The sequence below is a fragment of the Leptonychotes weddellii genome, chromosome 5 (genome assembly GCF_054177405.1).
Source record: "Leptonychotes weddellii isolate Sample4059 chromosome 5, ASM5417740v2, whole genome shotgun sequence".
Taxonomy (NCBI): Eukaryota; Metazoa; Chordata; class Mammalia; order Carnivora; family Phocidae; genus Leptonychotes; species Leptonychotes weddellii.
In genome coordinates, this window is record NC_138373.1 from 72,171,535 (window position 1) to 72,188,947 (window position 17,413).

General features: G+C 55.4%; 3 protein-coding genes across 13 annotated transcripts in view; 1 reads left to right on the forward strand and 2 right to left on the reverse strand.

Annotated features, from left to right (window-relative positions):
• Positions 1–17,413, reverse strand: part of SCNN1A (sodium channel epithelial 1 subunit alpha) — a 37,171-nt gene that overhangs the window by 19,518 nt on the left and 240 nt on the right. Inside the window, exons 1-5 of one of the 5 annotated variants that reach the window (XM_081821099.1) lie at positions 11,968–12,106; positions 8,146–8,182; positions 5,160–5,303; positions 4,501–4,739; positions 1,955–2,314 (exon numbers count right to left, since the gene is read on the reverse strand). In XM_081821099.1, coding sequence (XP_081677225.1) covers positions 1,955–2,310 — 356 coding nt within the window. In that variant the 5' untranslated portion in view covers positions 2,311–2,314; positions 4,501–4,739; positions 5,160–5,303; positions 8,146–8,182; positions 11,968–12,106. Of the gene's footprint in view, positions 1–1,954; positions 2,315–2,502; positions 4,446–4,500; positions 4,816–5,159; positions 5,304–8,145; positions 8,183–11,967; positions 12,107–17,413 lie in introns of those variants that run through there. The other 4 variants (XM_081821100.1, XM_081821098.1, XM_081821097.1 and 1 more) reach the window with 4 other exon arrangements.
• LTBR (lymphotoxin beta receptor) lies at positions 10,263–17,394 on the forward strand. Of its 6 annotated transcripts, none has more exons than XM_081821103.1 (11): positions 10,263–10,584; positions 10,704–10,800; positions 11,028–11,153; positions 11,253–11,405; positions 11,763–11,859; positions 11,995–12,086; positions 14,278–14,361; positions 15,033–15,140; positions 15,471–15,496; positions 16,072–16,300; positions 16,478–17,394. In XM_081821103.1, exons 1-11 carry the CDS (start codon positions 10,468–10,470, stop codon positions 16,717–16,719), a joined length of 1,371 nt encoding a protein of 456 aa, XP_081677229.1. In that variant the 5' UTR covers positions 10,263–10,467; the 3' UTR covers positions 16,720–17,394. The 6 variants fall into 6 exon arrangements, with proteins under 6 accessions (XP_081677229.1, XP_081677231.1, XP_081677230.1 ...); XM_081821104.1 differs by having other exon boundaries at positions 10,265–10,563; XM_031030842.2 differs by lacking the exon at positions 14,278–14,361 and having other exon boundaries at positions 10,266–10,584.
• Positions 17,178–17,413, reverse strand: part of VAMP1 (vesicle associated membrane protein 1) — a 75,671-nt gene continuing 75,435 nt past the window's right edge. For both annotated transcript variants that reach the window (XR_014145566.1, XR_014145568.1), the window contains one exon: positions 17,178–17,207. The gene's annotated coding sequence lies outside the window, so the exon portion shown is untranslated. The remainder of the gene's footprint in view (positions 17,208–17,413) is intronic.

Sequence of the window (17,413 nt, forward strand, 5' to 3'; positions counted from 1 at the left end):
CCCATGACCTGGCCCCTGCAGAACCTTAGGTAATATGCAGGCCTCAACAGATGGAGCCCGGCCCTCTCCTGCTCCCACCTGTGTCTTCCAAGCACAAATATTTATGAAGAACCTACTACCCAGCCTGTTGTCCCTCCCACCTGCCTGCCTTCCCCTCCCTGCTGGCTCAGAGCAGTCCTGGGTCCCACCCCTCCACCATGGCCCAAGGGGGTGAAGAGGAGTAAGTGGGGGAAAGATCAGGGCAGGGAAGCAGCAGAGGGTCAAGAAGAAGGGGAGCAAAAGCCCATGGGCACCAAGGAAGAAAAATGAGGCTGAGCAGGGGTGGGAGGAGGGGAAGGAGAGCCAGGAAATGAGATGTAAACATCTGACTACAGACTTTATCTACTCCATGTCCCGCACCTGGGGTATTAAGAAGAGGCAGGGGTTTGTGATCAGAGAGAGGGTCAGAGAGTAAGTCACAGCTCGGTCACTATCTCGGTGACCTTGTGACTTGTCTGTCTTTGCCTCGGTTTCCTCCAATGTTAACTAGGGGTAATAACAGTCCCTGCTTTGGGGGGCTGCCGGGAGAGCTGGGGTGCTGCAGAGTACTTAGCAGTGGGGGGTGCATGAAGCAGCTTCTCAGGAAATGCGCCCTTCACCGGGAGGGCATAGGGAGGCCAATCCGTGAAATAGCCGGCAGTGTTTTCTCTGTGGCACAGGACGTCCCAACCCTTACTGGTCTGTGACACACCTTAGGACACGATAGAATGCATGGGGGGCCTCCACCCCTAGTAGGTGACCAATCTCCATCAGCCGTGATCGCACACACACTCATGCAGTCACACCCGCAGGCACTCCTAAATCTTACATTCCCTGAAGGCAGAGACTATGACTCTCACAGTCTTTATTAGACTGATCACACTGTCCTGCTGTTCTGGTTTTTGGGGTTTTTTGTGTTTTGTTTTGTTTTTTTGTCCTGCTTTTATTTGTGCTGCCTGTCTCTTCCGTCTTACTCTATCTTCCGGCCCCCAGAACCTAGCGAAGTGCCTGGCCTTCGGTGAAGATTTAATGAACGAATGAATGAATGATCCCATTTGCGGGGGGCCTAGCACTGTGTGGGGCATGCTCCAGGTGCCCTAAAGGTGCTGCGCGACCCAGTGAATGAATACAAATAAAAGGCATATATAAACACCCAGCCCCCACCTCCTTTCTTCTCCATGGTTACCATCCCCTCCGGCTTCCAGAAAAGCCGGCATAGATCAGTGATGAAACCCAAAACTGCAGGACACACCCGAGCACTTAAAAGTCAGGCATCTGGCCAGGTGAGCCGTACAGCCCAGCAAGGGTCACCGCTGGACCGGGGGCTGCTTTCTGTCCGGTCCTGGTCTCCTCTAGCTCTATCCCCAGCCTCAGGGCTCTGGGCCCGCTTCGCTGCCACCCCCCACCTTGCTTTCCCGGAAACAAACTCCCCCTTCTCCGCCAAGACCAACAGACCGGGGCCCAGCCCCTGCCCGCTCCCACCCACCACCCGCCACCCGCCACCCGCCACCCGCAGCACCTGCCACGGCTTCAGCTCTCCATCACATTCTTCTCTCCAGGTGGAGGAGGCCTTGTTCTCCGCCCTCCTCTTGCTCCGGGAAGGGATGGGAAGGATCTCTACCCGGCCCTTTGGAGTTACCCGCATCTCACCTCATCAGCACTCCCTCCCACTCGCGGACTTAGAAGGCAAGTGAAGAGGGGGGCGCTGTCGCTCCCACAACCGCACCGTGAATAAGCCGCGGGCGCTCGGACGGCCCCGCGGGTCCGAGCCGCCAGCCCATCAAGTCGGGGAGTCCCTCTCCTGCCCCAAGGGCGGTCTACCTGGGCGCAGGAGTACCGCCTGCTACCGCTGGGTCTGCGGGTCGGCCTCCGGCCCCTGTGAACCCCCCTTCCCGGCGCCCGGGACGCGGCGGAGGGATCCGAGGGCTGGACTGACCTGTAGGGATTGAGGTTGCAGATGGTGACGGCGGGGAAGACGAGCTTGTCGCAGTTGAGGTTGATGTTGAGGCTGACGGGGTAGCTGAAGTACTCCCCGAAGAGCTGGCCGAACTGCCAGTACATCATGCCGAAGGCGCAGAGCCACAGCACGGCCCAGAAGGCCGTCTTCATGCGGTTGTGCTGGGAGCACACCAGGCGGATGGCGCCATGGATGGTGGTGGTGGTGCAGAAGAACTGGAAGAGGTCTCGGTAGGAGCGGTAGAACTCGATCAGGGCCTCCTCCTCCTCCGTGGGCTGCGGGGGCGCCGCGGGTTCGGGGCCCAGCCCCTGCTCCTCCCGCTGCTCTCCTTTCATGAGCCTGGGGGGGGGGGCGGTCATGGAGGGCCGGGGGTCGGTGCCGAGTTCTGGGCCCTCGTGCCTCCCCCATCATCACCTTGACCCAGAGCGAGGCTGCTCCTGGCCAGGCCCACATCCCGCCCTGAGCCCCCTCTTTTCCGCCCCTCCCTCCCGCCCTCCCTCCACCTTCCCAGGCAGGAGCCGGCTGACCTGCGGGAGTCCGGGCCAGAAGAGCTGCGGCTGGGCTTCCCTGGGGAGCTACCCTTCGGGATTCTGTCCCTGCACCTGCCTTTCTGTCTCCTCAGCTGTCAGTCCGCCCTATCTTTAGTCCCTCCTGTAGGACCTCTGCGTCCCAGTGCTGGCTCGCTCTCTCTCTCTTCTTTCTGCTTCTCTTTGGGTCTCTTTCTCAGCTCTCTTCTTCCTTGCCTGTCTCCTGCCTGTGTGCCAGGCTCTCTGGTCCTGCCTCTCTTCCTCTTCCTCCCCACCTTGCCCCTCTCAGTCCTGGTGGGCTCTCTGCTGTGTCTCTGGCCCTGGCCTTGGGCCGTGTCCCGACTCCCTCTCTGTCCCAGGGACTGAAGGCCTCCAGGAGGTCTGAACCGCCTCCTACTCCCAGCTCCTGGGTTGTGGCTGGACTGGGACTGGTTCCTTTCCAGTTGAATCTGGCAGGCGAGCCTCTCCTCCCCCTCACCTGACAGGTGCAGCAGCCTGGCTGGGGAGCCCGCCCGCCAGGCTGGGATGGAAGCGACAGAAGCCTCATTAGCATCTCAATTAAAGGTGAGCAGGGCAGGGGGGAGGGGGGGTCAAAAGAGGAGTCTGAGCTGAGAGTTCTCCAAAGGGAGGAGAGCTCTGAGAGCAGGTGCCCAGGGAGTCCTGGGACTGGAGGGAAGGTGAGAGCCCTACCCCACTAGTAACAGTGGGGGGCTGACAGACAAGGAGACCAGAGACAGACTGACAGGGGAGGGCCGGAGATCATGGACAAGGACAGGAATCCTGAACACCAAGCCAGGAGGGCAACACAAAGAAAACGAACCAACCAGGATGAGGGGGACTAAAGCGGGGGAGACTAGGAGAACAGGGAAGGCAGAAAAAGGGAGATCCATGGAGGAGGACAGGATGGGCGCCTGGGAGGGAGGACAGAGTTGGAGGAGAAGGAGAGAGATGAGGCTGAAGGCGAGAGAGCCAGCCCTGAAGGGACTCTCCCCTCCCTGGCAGGAGATCAAGGGGGAAGAAGCCCCAAGTGGGCTTCCAGGAGCTAAGTCCCCTCCCTGGGGACTCCTTCCAAAGGCACCCCTGGATCAGCCTCACTCCCAGGTCTTGTAGAAGAAGAAGGGGTAACTGCAAGGTTCCTCCCTGCTCAATAAAGTGGGAACACCTCCTGGACCCACTGGGCCCTGGAGCACAGAGTGCCCCTCTGCCTCTCCCTCCATCCTCTTCCCTCCTGACTCCTCACTACCACCCCCTACCTTGTCCAGGCCAGGGAGGGGCCCAGGTGAAGCTGAAGGTTGGGCGGGGCCCTGGGACATTCTGTTCTTTTTTACACCATTGGCTGCCAGGCCAGGAATGTGTAATGTCCCCTGTTGTGGTCACGTGGTTGCAGGAATGTGGTTACCGAGAGGCAGCACCGAGAGGGGCCAGGCAGGGCACCTGGGCACAGACCTGAAGCCCAGGGCACATTAGGGACAGCAGGCACTGAGGGGACAGGGAGGGATGTGGGCAGCACTGGGTGTCAGGGAGGAAGCGGGTGGTCATGGCCCCAGTCTGCACCAGCCCTGGAAGGAAGGAAAAGCTCACTGGTCAGGGCTGTGTTTTTCCTCCAGAATCTCTGCTCCAAACTTAATCCAGCAAGAGGATAAAGAGTGAAGTGGAAGCAGTGAGCACACAGAGAGGGCAGGGGCAGGGAGAGGGCCCAGAGAGAGAGCCTGGGGAGGCACGAAGTCACAACCACACAGCCCAGGCCCTGAGCCTGACGGCAGGTCTGCCCTGGTGGACCCCCACCGGACCCCCACCGGAGGCAGCCCAGAGCATGTTCACTGGCTTCTCCCGCCTCCCGGAGGAGCAGACCTGGAATGTGTAGACACAGGCCCCGCCTGAGCACTGATGGAGTCGGATGGAAGAGGACAGGCATGCAACATAAGATAAGGACTCTCGGTGGCAGAGATAAGAGCTAAGTGCTGAGGGAGCCCCAGGGTGGCAGGGAGAGGCACTCACCCTGCGGAGACTCAGGAAGACTTCCTGGAGAAGGTAACGTCTCTGCTGCATCTTGGGGAACACGGAGGAGTGTACCAGGCAAATGAGAGGGAAGTGGGATACACCAAACTCAGGGCGCAGCTGGGTCCTGTGGCTTCCTGTCAGGGCAGGAGTTCTCTTGCGGCCTCTTCAAGTGAGAGGTGCTGTCAACCAGGATTCCCAGCCCGGCTTCCCTTGATGCCTGCGGAGGACAGCCCCCTCTAGGAAGGGAAAGACTGGGTTTTCTTTCATTTTCCAGATGAAGAAATTGACCCTCCACAAAAAGAAGCCAGTTTTCTGAGGGCACAGAACAAAATGGCAGCCAAGTGAAACACAAAATCAGAATTCTCCTGTGGGGTTGTCTGCTTAGGGTATTTGCCATTTATTTCCCATGACGAACCAGCCAGAGATTCATGGGGAATTGAGGCTCTCCCTGCACCCCCGCCTCCCCGCACCTGGCTTTGAAAGCTAGGGAGGTTCGCACACAGAGCCCGTGGGCTCATCAGCAGTCTGGGTACCAGATTACCTCCCTGGCTCTGTGAAAAGCTCTCTACACTGTCCCCACGTTCCCGCGGGACCGCGACACTCCTAGATCTTCCATTTTCCCTGGGGCCAGGTCCTTAAACAAGGAGCAATCCTACCTACAAATAAGGTATGCAGCACCCCGCCTGTTGGATCTGAAAGGTTCACAGAGGCACCTCCCAGTCTTCTGTATTCGCTAGCTGGTATCTGAAATCCAACCGTGGCTTAAAGCAGCGCAGCACATAGTTTTCATCTCAAGGGCTCTGTGAGAAGAATTGCAAAGTCTGGGCTGGGATGAGTGGGAAAGCTCGGTGTCCCTGTAACTGCCCAGCAGGGTACCAGGAGGCAGCGCATGCTTTGAAAAAGTGCCCTTCTAGATCTGGAACGGGCCAGATCAAGTTTGTGGTTGTGAGAAACAGAAATCTGAGACCTGCAGTTCTGTTTCTGTCGTGGCGCCATTTAAAATATTATCTTTGAAAGTGCAGAAATAATGCCCCAATACATTGTTGTCGCGATGCAACTTTCCAACAATACAGAAATATACAGAACAACAAAAGCTCCCCTTTGTTCCCTTTCCGACCCACCCCTCTGCCCAAGGAGAGTCGTCGTAATCTGTATATCCATCTGGATCTTTTTGTGTTTTTTTATAGGCCTACGTGTATTTTTTTTTAATTTATGCTTTTTTTTCATAAATGGGACCATGTCATAGGTATTCTGTGACTCCCATTTTTGCCTTTAAACTACGTGACTTTGAAAAAGTCACTTTACCTCTCTGGGGCCCTGTGCTCTCATTTGAAAAGTGAAATGGCAGAGGGGAGGGGGGGCGAGGCAGGCCAGATGGTCCCAAAGGCCCCTTCCAATTGACTTAAAGCAGGAGGGAACCAAGGCCCAGAGAAGCAAAGTGACGTGCCCACAGTCACCCAGGAGTCAGGAGGCGGGCCAGATGGAGAGCTGAGCCTCTTCATTTTCCATGCTCAGTGCCGCTCCCCTGACTTCCAGAGAAGTGGAGTCTTGCTCGGGTGGGGACCCAGGGCCTTGTTGTCCTCATTTTGGAAGTTCCCCCAGCCTCTCCCAGAGCCAAGCTGTTTCTTCCCTCCCAGCACTAGCCATCCCCTGACCCTGGGGTGTGGCCATAAAATGGACAAAGGCTACAGGGAGAGAAGTAAAATAGAGGGCCTGCAATGGGATGAGGTCATGAGTTCAAAGGGTCTTCTGGCCTCTTGCTCTCTGGGGAACAGGACGTGATGGAAATAATCACTTTCTCTCCCACACTCCCAGAGAAAGCCTTGTTGAGAATTCTCTGGCGGCACTTACCACTGGATACTATCATTATCCTGGTATGCGCGTGTGTATGTGTGTGGATTTGTGTGTGTGCGTATGCACAGATCGTACTATGAGTTCTCTGAGAACAGGCCCTAGGCCTATTCGTCTTGGTGGCCCCACTGTCTACTGGTCACTGTTTGTTGACCCACTCTGCAGAAGACAGCAAAATTAGCATCTTCAGACTCAAGGTTTATCTTTGGCAGAGAGTGACATGCTATGAGAAAGCATCTCCATCAAATATCCTGATTTCCTCTGATAACTTATTAATTTGTAATCTATCAATTTATCTAAATTTCCTTCACTTTTTCCATTTTAGCCTCTATCCTTCCTAGTGTAAAAAATGAGTCACTCAATTAAATGCAACTCTCTTTATTCTCACTACTTAGAGCTAATTAGCCTTTCAACACTGGGCTGCCCGCTGTGGAAAACAGCGATCCTTCTGTCTGCACTTATATGGTGTGAATTTCTCCTTAACCTAAAAGGATGCACCAGAAAATTCCTCCTTGCCACTCCTACTCCAGTCACCTGGCAGGAGGCTTAGAAGTTCACCATTAGAAGTTTATTCCTTTGGGTCAAGGCAGGATTTCTCTACCTTGGCACAAATGACAATTGGATAATTCTTCGGGAGAAGGATGGCCCTCACCCATGACACGTCTCTCAGTGTTTCCCAGACCCTTTCTAAGGGCACCAGTTGGCTAAAGAGCAGTGTGGGGAAGAGGAAAGAAAGAAAGAAAGATTATCTAAAAGAATCCATTCCTGGGGTGCCTCGGTGGCTCAGTCGGTTAAGCGCCTGCCTTCAGCTCAGGTCATGATCCCCAGGTCCTGGGTTCAAGCCCCACGTTGGGCTCCCTGCTCAGTGGAGAGCCTGCTTCTCCCTCTCCCTCTGTCTGCCACTCCCCCTGCTTGTGTTCTCTCTGGTGCTGCCCAAAAGAAATCAGTAAAACTTGAAGGAAGCTGGCAAAGAACACAAAGGAAAGAAACCAAGACAATGCTCTGCCCATAAAGAATTCATGGATCCCTGCTGTGAGTTTCCTCCACCCTCCCGGAGAAGGTTGGGTAGGCATAACAACCATTTATTGGTAAGCTTTGTCCATCGTGGTCCAGCTTAGAAACAGGAAAAGCTCTAAGTCTTTCAAGTGGAAGAAATTTAACTCAGGGAATTGGTCCATGGGTGATGAAGGAGATAAGAAGCCAACGGGGGACAGCGAGACAACCCAAAAAGCAGCAAAGCGGGAAGCTGCTACACCTCCCAGGGCTGGAAAGTCAGCAAGTCATGTAGCATTATAGACCCAGAGGCCCCCTGAGCCATTCGGCAGGAAGTAAATAGTGGGTGCTGCCCGAGAGGAGAGGGGATCATGAAAGGAGAGAAGAAAGAAACCCAACCAACCACAGGTGAGGTCCGATGTCTGAAAGCAGAGAGACAGGGAGAAAGAGCCTGGCTTCCTTCCTCCTCCCACCTGTCTTCCTATTGGCTGAACCTACCCAGAAGCCGGAGGAAAAAGGAATCTGGGAAATGTAGTTTCTAGTAGTGAGGCCGCACAGAGCAGAGGAAACTAGAGAACAGATTGGCAAGCAAACCAGCAGGTGACTGGCAAAGAAAAAAGAAAAAAAAGAGGCCCAGAGAGGGGAAGTGATGGGACCAGGCTTAAAGTCCAGATCTTAAGACTCTCGTTTAGGACCCAGAGAGTCCTCGAAGGCTGACGTGACAGCATGAGATTGGCAGCGGAAAAAAGAACGTAGTCCAGCCAGCTGGGTTTTAAAAAGATCTGAGATAGTGCTTACCTGCGAAGCAGGAGCCTTTTGACGTGCAGGAAATGTTCTGGGGAGATATACAGAAGCGAAAATTCACTGATTTGTATATATGAGATTAGTGTACTTTATGCATTTCATTGTTTATAAATTATACCTCAGTTAAAAGAAACAAGAGTTCCTCCTGTATTTTTTATCAAATCCTGTCATATTTTCAAATGAAATATGTCTGGGCTTTGCTTCCAAATAATTAAGGGAAGATTGGAAGAATGGAGGAGGGCTGTATGGAAGACATAAGACTGGCCGTGAGCCGAGCTGGAGTTCACAATATTATTTTCTTCCTTTTTGTGTATGTATATGTTATGTGCAAATTTCCATCATAAAAAGTAAAAAACAAAAAAGAGAAAAAAGGCTCTAGGGACCCTACACACACACACATACACACACACACGCCGCTTTATGCACTGAAGAGCTCAGTGGTGAGTCCAGTCCCAGCCCCAAATTCCCTTAACCCGGAAAGGGCATCGCCCTGAGCAGTGCATGCTGCTCTGAAATGGGCAGCCTTGGACCCTCCGTGTAAACACTTGCCACAGAGTGCAGATCTGAGGCCTGCACCAGGAGGGAGGAGTGAGATGTCTAAACTCAGGCAGGCCCATCACTGTCTTGGGAGCCCTCCTCCCCAGAGGTGCTCCTGCACCAGGACTTCCCAGCTCCCCCCCCGCCCCCCAAGAGCCTGTCTAGCCAGTCAGACCGACCAACGACCAACAACCGACAGACCAACCGACAGACCAACGGCAAGGATGAATGCAGAGCCCTGCAGGGAGAGGGGCAGGACAGGGTCCTGGTGACCTATCTCCAGAGAGAAATTCACCCCTCAAGCCAAAGGAGGCAGCGTGGTTGCTGGAATGAGCGTGGGACCCAGGAATCAGGAACTCTGGAGTCTGGGCTGGTTCCGCATAGACTGGCTAGGTGATGTGGGCAAGACCTCATCATTTACTCCATAAATATGTACCAGACCCTTGGAATGGGCCAGACTGGGCTAAGCACTGGGACCCAGACTTAAGGATTCCATCCAGGCCGTTGCAGAACTCACTGCCTCGTGGGGCAGGAGGCCAAAAGCAGCAGGTTCCAGACTGCAATGGGTATGGGAGCTGTGCAGCCTGGGGTGGGGGTGCTTCCCAGAGCCTTGCTGAACCTCAAAGGACAGATGCGAACTAGCCAGGAGCACAGAGACTTGAAGACCAGCGAGCCTGGCATCAGGGGACATGGGGTTGCTGTTCATGGGTTGCAGGGAAATGATGGGAAGAAAGGGGGTAAGGGACGAGACCAAGCCCCCTGGAATCCCGATCTCCTCTATGTGGCCCCCCTCAGCCTCTGTCTTCTCACCCTTAAGGCGAGCGGGCTGGACAAGTGGGCTCTCAGCCTCCTCCAAGTGCAGAGGGATTCAGAGGCTGCTGGGTGAGGAAGATGGGCCTGAGGGCCGAGGCTGCCCAGCTCCAGCGCAGCCGCCCCTACTCGTCTTTGGGAGCTGGGTCTACCCATTCCTCCCTGTCATCTAAGGACTGGGGAGCAGGGGCCACTGCCCTCTCAGCAGTGTCTTGTAGGTGACCTGTGCCCACTAATGTGGATCACGCACAGGGAGGGCCAGCTGACTCGTGATTCCTTTGTAGCTTATCTTTAAAAGTCACACAACAGGACCAGAACCCCCAGGCGTCCAGATGGATGCCAAGTGGGACTTCTGTTTCCCAGATGCTGCAACTGGCTGGCCGAATGGGGGCCTCTGCGGGTCCCTGCACTCCCCCTGTGTGTGTCGGTCACGGGCCCTTCCACTTTCAGCTCTGGCACCCAGCTGGACACGGCTCTGTCTCTCTCCGTCTCTCTGTTCCAAGGCAGCTCTGCCCTGCTCTCGGAGGCCCATCTCTGTCCCCCTGGCTCTGCGGCCCGTTTCCCACCTAGCCTGCCCCTGCAGTCCTCCCCTCCTGGCCAGGCTTCCGAAGAAGGGAGGAGGCCCGATTCCGGCCCTGCTGCCCTCACGTGCTTTCCCGGCCGCCCCCTCCCGCCCTGCATCGGGGCCGCCAAGCCTGTTCCTCTTCCCCGATTGCGACAGCTGCCTCTGCTCCCAGAGCTCCCTGTCCCCGCCCCGAAGGCCGGCTCGCTCCACTCCCACTTCCTGAGCCCAGCGCTGGAGCCCTGGAGGCCAGGCCAGGCCGCTGGGCCCCCGGGGGTGCGTCAGCCCCAGCCCTGTCGCAGGCCCCGGGCTCGGGAGGCTGCCCTCACCGCTGCCCAGGACGTGCAGGCCTCCCACCTTCCTCCCCCGGCCTCCGCCCCATCTGGCCGACTGGCCGACTGGCCGCCATGCGCCTGCCCTGGGCCGCCTCCCCCTGCGGCCTGGCCTGGGGGCCACTCATCCTGGGCCTCTGCGGTGTCCTGGCAGCGTCCCAAGCCCAACTGGTGAGGGCGGGGCCCGTGCAGGTGGGTGGCGGCGGGCTTGGGAGGGGAAGAGGGGGTCTGGGCAGCCCACTCTCTAGTCCCTCTGACCTCCCCAGCTGACCCCCGAATAATTCTCCCCCCACCTCCATCTTCCCTTGAAGAAGCCCCCATACCACACAGAGAACCAAACCTGCCGGGACCGGGAAAAGGAGTACTACGAACCCAAGCATCAGGTCTGCTGCTCCCGCTGCTCCCCAGGTGAGAGGCAATGGCCCAGGAAGCGGGGGACGGGCGGTGGGTTGCGGGGGACTCGGGCCACCTCGCTGCCTCGGGGGGAAGACAAACACCATCTTGCAGGAAAGCCAGCCGGCCATCCTTCACGGGTGGCCAGCGAGAGGACAGGGTCCCACAGCGAGCGGCCGAGGAGAGGGGGGGCCGGGCTGCCCCGACACCGCGGTGGCCCCACTCCCATTCCCGCATTCTAGGCATGCACGTCTCGGCCGAATGCAGCCGCAGCCAGGACACCGTTTGTGCCCTGTGTCCCGAAAATTCCTACAACGAGCACTGGAACCATCTCTCCATCTGCCAGCTGTGCCGTCCCTGTGACCAGAGTGAGTGGTGGGGGGGGGCGCGGGGGGCTGGGGGGGTCGGGGGGGCCGGTATGTCCCCAGCCGCGGCCCCTCCGCTGAGCCCTCCTGTCTCCCCACCAGTGCTGGGCTTCGAGGAGACCGTGCCTTGCACCAGCAGACGGAAGACCCAGTGCCGTTGCCAGCCGGGAATGTTCTGCGTGCACTGGGACACTGAGTGTGTGCACTGCGAGCCACTCTCCGACTGCCCGCCTGGCACCGAGGCCCAGCTGACAGGTCAGAGGTCGCTGCGGGAGGAGGGCAGGGAGGCCGCTGGGTGTCGGCGATCTTGAAAGGGGGCAGGGAGCACTGAACTTCGCCGGTGGGGGGAAGCCCCCCAGGTAGTTCTCTTCACTATAAAGAGCCCCTCTCCCTCCCTGTGAGAGTCCCACTGCGGGCATCTGCAGAGACATGGAACCAGGACAGAGGCAGGGCCTCTGGAGGCTTCTCTGAGCAAGAGGGCAATCAGGAAAGGTGCCACAGAGTGAGGTGGGCGGGCAGGGAGGGGCCGTCGCATGGGAGCAGCGGAAACTCACGTGGAGAGACTCTCCCCTTGCCCACTCACCCAGGCTGGCCTTGCTTTTCTCCTGCCAGATGAAGTCGGGGCGGCTAACAGAAACTGTGTGCCCTGTAAGGCAGGCCACTTCCAGAACACCTCCTCCCCCACGGCCCGCTGCCAGCCCCACACAAGGTGAGTGTGCCCCCACGCCGCACCTCCACCATCCCAGAAGTCCCAGCTGCTGACCACCCTGTGCTCGCACCCACGGGCTCACCTTGCCACCCCCAGCCCTGTGCCCACCTGAATCGGGCCCTCTTTCCTCCGCAGGTGTGAGGAGCAGGGCCTGGTGGAGGCAGTTCCAGGCACTGCCCAGTCTGACACCAGCTGCAGAAATCCACCAGAGCACCCTGAGATGCCAGGTGAGGGGCCTGGGGCTGAGGGGCACATGGGGGCCGGGGGAGGCTGGGAAGATGCCTTTATTCCTTCCATCTAAAAAAATGGGGAAAAGATGAATCCTCCTCTCTCAGAACGGGCAAGGAGAGAAGTTCCCTAGGGTGTATCCCTAGGCCAGCTTAGCATACACAAATACATATACTCTTTTTAAGTTATGTATTATACATATAACTTGTAGGTTACACATAATATTGTGCCAAGGACCACTCCTACACTGATAGGTAATTGTAACTGACATCACTGTCATCATTCTGGACCTGCTACCATCACATAATCTACTTACTAGACTGAGAATCTCTTTATTAGATTACACACTTTCATTATTAGAGTTCATCCCACATTTGACTCTTTCTTGGTTGTTTTTTTTTTCTCTGTGAAGTTACTGGTTTCCTAGCCTAACAGATGATTAAGGGATATTTCTAATGACTGTAAACATTATTAGTTGGGAGAGAGTTTATTAACTTTTTTTAAATTACCAAATCTTTATAATAATAGCTTTCATTTATTGAGAGCCAAGGTGTCAGGCACTCTGCCAGCAATTGACAATCACTAACTCATTTAATCTTTTTTTTTTTTAAGATTTTATTTATTTATTTGAGACAGAGAGAGAGAGCACAAGCAGGGGGAGGTGCAGGCAGAGGGAGAAGCAGGCTCCCTGCTGAGCAAGGAGCCCGATGCGATTTGGGGCTCAGGGCTCAATCCCAGGACTCCAGGATCATGACCTGAGCCCAAGGCAGATGCTTAACCAACTGAGCCATGCAGGCGTCCATAACTCATTTAATCTTGCTTAATGACCCTACAAAGTACAGCTGACTGTTGAACAGCATGAGTTTGAACTGCGCGGGTCCACTTACCTGTGGCTTTTTTTTTTTTCAATAAATACAGCACAGTTCTGTAAATATATTTTCTCTTCCTTATGATTTTCTTAATGACATTTTTTTCTCTCACTTTATTGTGAGAACACAGTATATAAATACATAACCTACAAAATATGCATTAATCAGCTGTGTTACTGGTAGGGCTTACTGGCCAACAGTAGACTATTTACATAGTTAAGACTTTTTGGGAATCAAAAGTTATTCATGGATTTTCGACTGCCTGGGGGTCGGCGCCCCTAACTGTCATGTTGTTCTAGGGTCAATGTAGTTCTGTTATTATCCTCACTGAGGGGAAGAGGCTCAGCAGAGTTTATGTGACTTGCCCCAGATCCCCCACGTGGTAACTGGTATTATGAAAACCTATATTCGGTTCTTTCTTACTCCAGAGCCCATGCCATAATGCATGCACACCATAGAAAATCAGAAAATTCAGAGAAACAAAACTAAAAATCACCCACATGGGACACCTGGGTGGCTCAGTCGGTGAAGCGTCTGCCTTTGGCTCAGGTCATGATCCCAAGGTCTTGGGATCGAGCCCCGCATCGGGCTCCTGGCTCAGCGGGGAGTCTGCTTCTCCCTCTCCCTCTGCCCCTGCTCATGCTTTCTCTCTCTGCCTCTCTCTCTCAAATAAATAAATAACATCTTGGGCACCTGGGTGGCTCAGTTGGTTAAGCGACTGCCTTCGGCTCAGGTCATGATCCTGGAGTCCTGGGATCGAGTCCCACGTCAGGCTCCCTGCTCAGCAGGGAGTCTGCCTCTCTCTCTGACCCTCCCCCCTCTCATGCTCTCTATCTCATTCTCTCTCTCAAATAAATAAATAAAATCTTAAAAAAAATAAATAAATAAATAAATAAATAAATAAATAACATCTTTAAAAAATAAAAAATAAAAATAAATAAAAATCACCTATAGGACCATCACTTAGCATATCCACTCTTAACATTTTTAAATATATCCTCCCAGACATTTTTCCGTGTATGTCTATACATACAATTGTTTTTCTAAAAGTGGAGTCATTTGAATATTTTGTAACTTGGTTTTTCAAATACATCATAAGTGTTTTTCCATGTCCTCTTGTTACTTTTTAACCATGTATCAAATACTATTGGCACTTCAGAGCTGGAATTTTAGACAGTATGTACCTAACCCCCTCATTTTCTCTTTGAGGTGCTCCAAAAGGAGGAATGACTTAAAAAGTCACCCAATTGGGCCGGGACCCAGATGTCTCGGACTCCAGGTCCAGTTTTTTTCCCATGCCTCCCACTCTGTCTTCCCTCAGGCCCCAGGTTTAGGTGGATCAGAAAGGGCAAGCTCCTAGGATGCAAATGTCCAAGTCTTCCTGACCTTCCCCAGAACACACTTGGTGGGCACTGTAGACTCTGCTGTGAAAGACAGAAATTATCCACGGCTACATACCAGAACCTGAGAATCCCAAGTCCCAGCCTCCCTTCCCTCCCTCTCCTGGAACCTGCCCTGAGCAAGGGAGTGGAGACCTTGCAGCCCCTCCTCTCCCACCCTCATAAACACCCCCACAGAGATAGAGGGGCAATCTCAGCTCCTACAGTGGCCTCTCTCTAAGATGCTCATGTCCACAGAAGTGTGGCTCTACCCTGTGGCCTGAGTTGCTTATAAACCCAAGCCCCACCCTCCCTGTACCGCCTCCCACCCCCACTTCCAGCCCTGGAAACCCAACTGTGCATGCACCTGTTCTCACCCACAGGCTGCCCCAGTCCTTGGGTCTCTACGTGGTGGCCACCAGCACCACCCCCAAAGATTTCCATCTATGACAGAGTTTCTCCTGGCTGTCAGGAGGTCCTCCCCAAGTCCAACTTGGTTCCCCTTCTGTGTAACCCAAGGGAAGTTTCTCTAATTCTGCCTTTAGGAACTGCAGTGGGTCTGGAAGGAAAAAGCTGCTCTCCCTTTTCTCTGGGTCACCCAGAGAACTAGAAAGCTGGTCCTTAGCGCCCCCACCCCCACCCCCAGACCCTGCCCTCCGTGGTGTCATCATGGCTCTCCTGTCTGCTGTCCTGGCAGGAACTGTGATGGTGCTGGCCATCCTGCTGCCGCTGGCCTCATTCCTGTTCCTCACCACCGTCCTGGCCTGCACCTGGAAGAGCCACCCTTCTCTCTGCAGGAAGCTGGGTAGGAAGGAGCTGGATGCAGGCAGGGTGGCGGGCCTGGCCGGCTGGCTGTCCCCACCTGCATGAGGGAGGGAGTTTGGGGGAGACAGTCAGCTTCCCCGGGGCCAACCCTTCTGCCTGTCCATGCCCTGAAGACTTGCAGTGCCACCCCCAGCACAGACATCCTCTCCACCCAGCCCCCCCATTCTGAGGCTGGAGATAAGGCGATGATAGCTCGTTCCTTCTGGGAACCCAGGGTGGGGGGCAAACGCCTCAGTGGGCTGTGAAGGGTGCAAGCCCGGGGGCCCAGGGCCTACTGGAGGCCTGACCCCCATTTCATTTTCCATTGCAGGATCCCTGCTCAAGAGGCGTCCAGAGGTAATGGGGAAGGCTGAGAAGGCAGCAAGGAGGACAGGCGGGGCTAAGTGAACAGGGAGGGGTAGGCAGGGTAAGAGTGTAAGGCCTCAACATTCACTCAGCTAATAAGTGACTGAGCCTACCACATGCCAGGCACCGTTCTGGGCACCATGGATATAGCAGTGAGCAAAGCAAAGTACCTGCCCTCCTGGACTTACAGGCCAGGGGAGCAAGGCTAAAGTTAAAGAAATACATTATCAGGGGGTCATAGTTGCTAAATAAAGCATGGTAGCAGGACAGTGAGTGACAGTGGCAAAGGGTGGGGGTACATTATCTTAGAGTGGACAGAGAGGGCCTCTTGGATAAACTGATATTTGAGCAGAGAGCTGAAGAAGTGAGGGAGCCATCCATCAGAACATCTCGGGGAAAGTGCTCCAGGAAGAGGGACATCTAGTGCAAAGGCCCTGTGGCAGGGAGCATGAAGTGGAGTAGAGGAGAACAGTGAGCTGCCTAAGCATGGGGTGGGGGGTGGGAATTAAAGAAAGCTGGGGTCTGAGGCCCACGTCATCGGTCGGTTCTCTGCCTCTCTCCTACAGGGAGAGGAATCAAATTCTGCTGACGGAAGCTGGGAGCTTCCAAGGGTCAACCCACATTTCCCTGACCTGGTAAAGCCACTTCTGCCCTTCCCTAGAGATACAGCCCTGGCCTCGGCCAGGCTCCCAGCGCCCCCGAGTTTGGAGGAAGAGGTGCTACAGCAGCAGAGTCCTCTCAGCCAGGCCAGGGAGCTGGAGCCTGAGCTCCCAGAGCAAAGCCAGGTGGCCCATGGTGAGCCTAGGGCAGGCAGCAGGGAGGAGAGGGGGCAGGGAAGGAAGGGTGGGGCGGGAGGGATGGTGGGCAGGAGGAGAGTGTGAGCCAGACAGAAATGAGAAGACTAAAACAGAGCAAGACAGAGATTCCAATAGCTCGCCGTTGGTCCCTCTCACTCTGCCTCCTTTCCCACAGGTACCAACGGCATTCATGTCACTGGCGGGTCTGTGACCGTTACCGGCAACATCTACATCTACAATGGGCCAGTCCTGGGGGGAGCACGGGGCCCTGGAGACCCCCCTGCTTCCCCAGAGCCTCCATACCCCACCCCTGAAGAGGGTGCCCCTGGCCCTCCCGGGCTCTCTACACCCTACCAGGAGGATGGCAAAGCTTGGCACCTGGCTGAAACAGAGACACTGGGCTGCCATGCCCTCTAACAGGGCCAAGGACCCAACTCGTCACCCATGCCTCTTGGTGTCTGGGAACAGCCAGGAGAAGGGAGTGCAAGAGCACCTTCTCCCTGAGGCTACCCTACCCATACGGGATTGACCGAGGGCCTGGGTAGGGCCCCTGAGAGGCAGACCGTAAGGGGCCGGGCCTCAGACACGTCTCCGAGAGCAGGGCCAGGCACTGGCTGGGTATGTACCCGCCACAAGACTCTCACCACCATCTGAGCAGGCCTGAGACTTCATTGCAGACCCTCCTGCCCACTGGGCCTGCAGCAGCTCAGCTTCCGGCACGGACAGGGCATATGATGCTCACTGCTGCCCACCATGGTGTGCTGCACCCTCAGCATGGCACAGAAGGAGGCCAGTCCTTGTCACTTGCAAGGACATCAGTGGGACCTCCAGCAGATTCGTGGTGCTCATCCCCAAGCTTCAGAGGCCCTTTGAGAGCCCGCACGTCACACGGACTGAAGTAGACCCTATATGAAGATGGAGTTACATGGAGGACCACCCCTCCCCTCTCCGCCTAACAGGAAAGGGAGTCATTAAAAACCGGGGGTTTGGACACACTTACTAGGTAGAAGGGGGAGTTTGGGAGGGGGAGGAAAATGGCAAGTGTATTTATAAATTGTAACCACATGCAAATAAAGAGGAGATTGAGACCTAGATCACTCATTTTCTTGGG

What these genes read in the sequence shown, in the direction of transcription:
- LTBR (XM_081821103.1), top strand. Translation starts at nt 10,468, where the DNA reads ATGCGCCTGCCCTGGGCCGCCTCCCCCTGCGGCCTGGCCTGGGGGCCA. An exon ending in AGAGCACCCTGAGATGCCAG is followed by an intron (nt 12,087 to 14,277) that starts GTGAGGGGCCTG and finishes GTCTTCCCTCAG; the next exon opens with GCCCCAGGTTTAGGTGGATC. An exon ending in TGCTCAAGAGGCGTCCAGAG is followed by an intron (nt 15,497 to 16,071) that starts GTAATGGGGAAG and finishes TCTCTCCTACAG; the next exon opens with GGAGAGGAATCAAATTCTGC.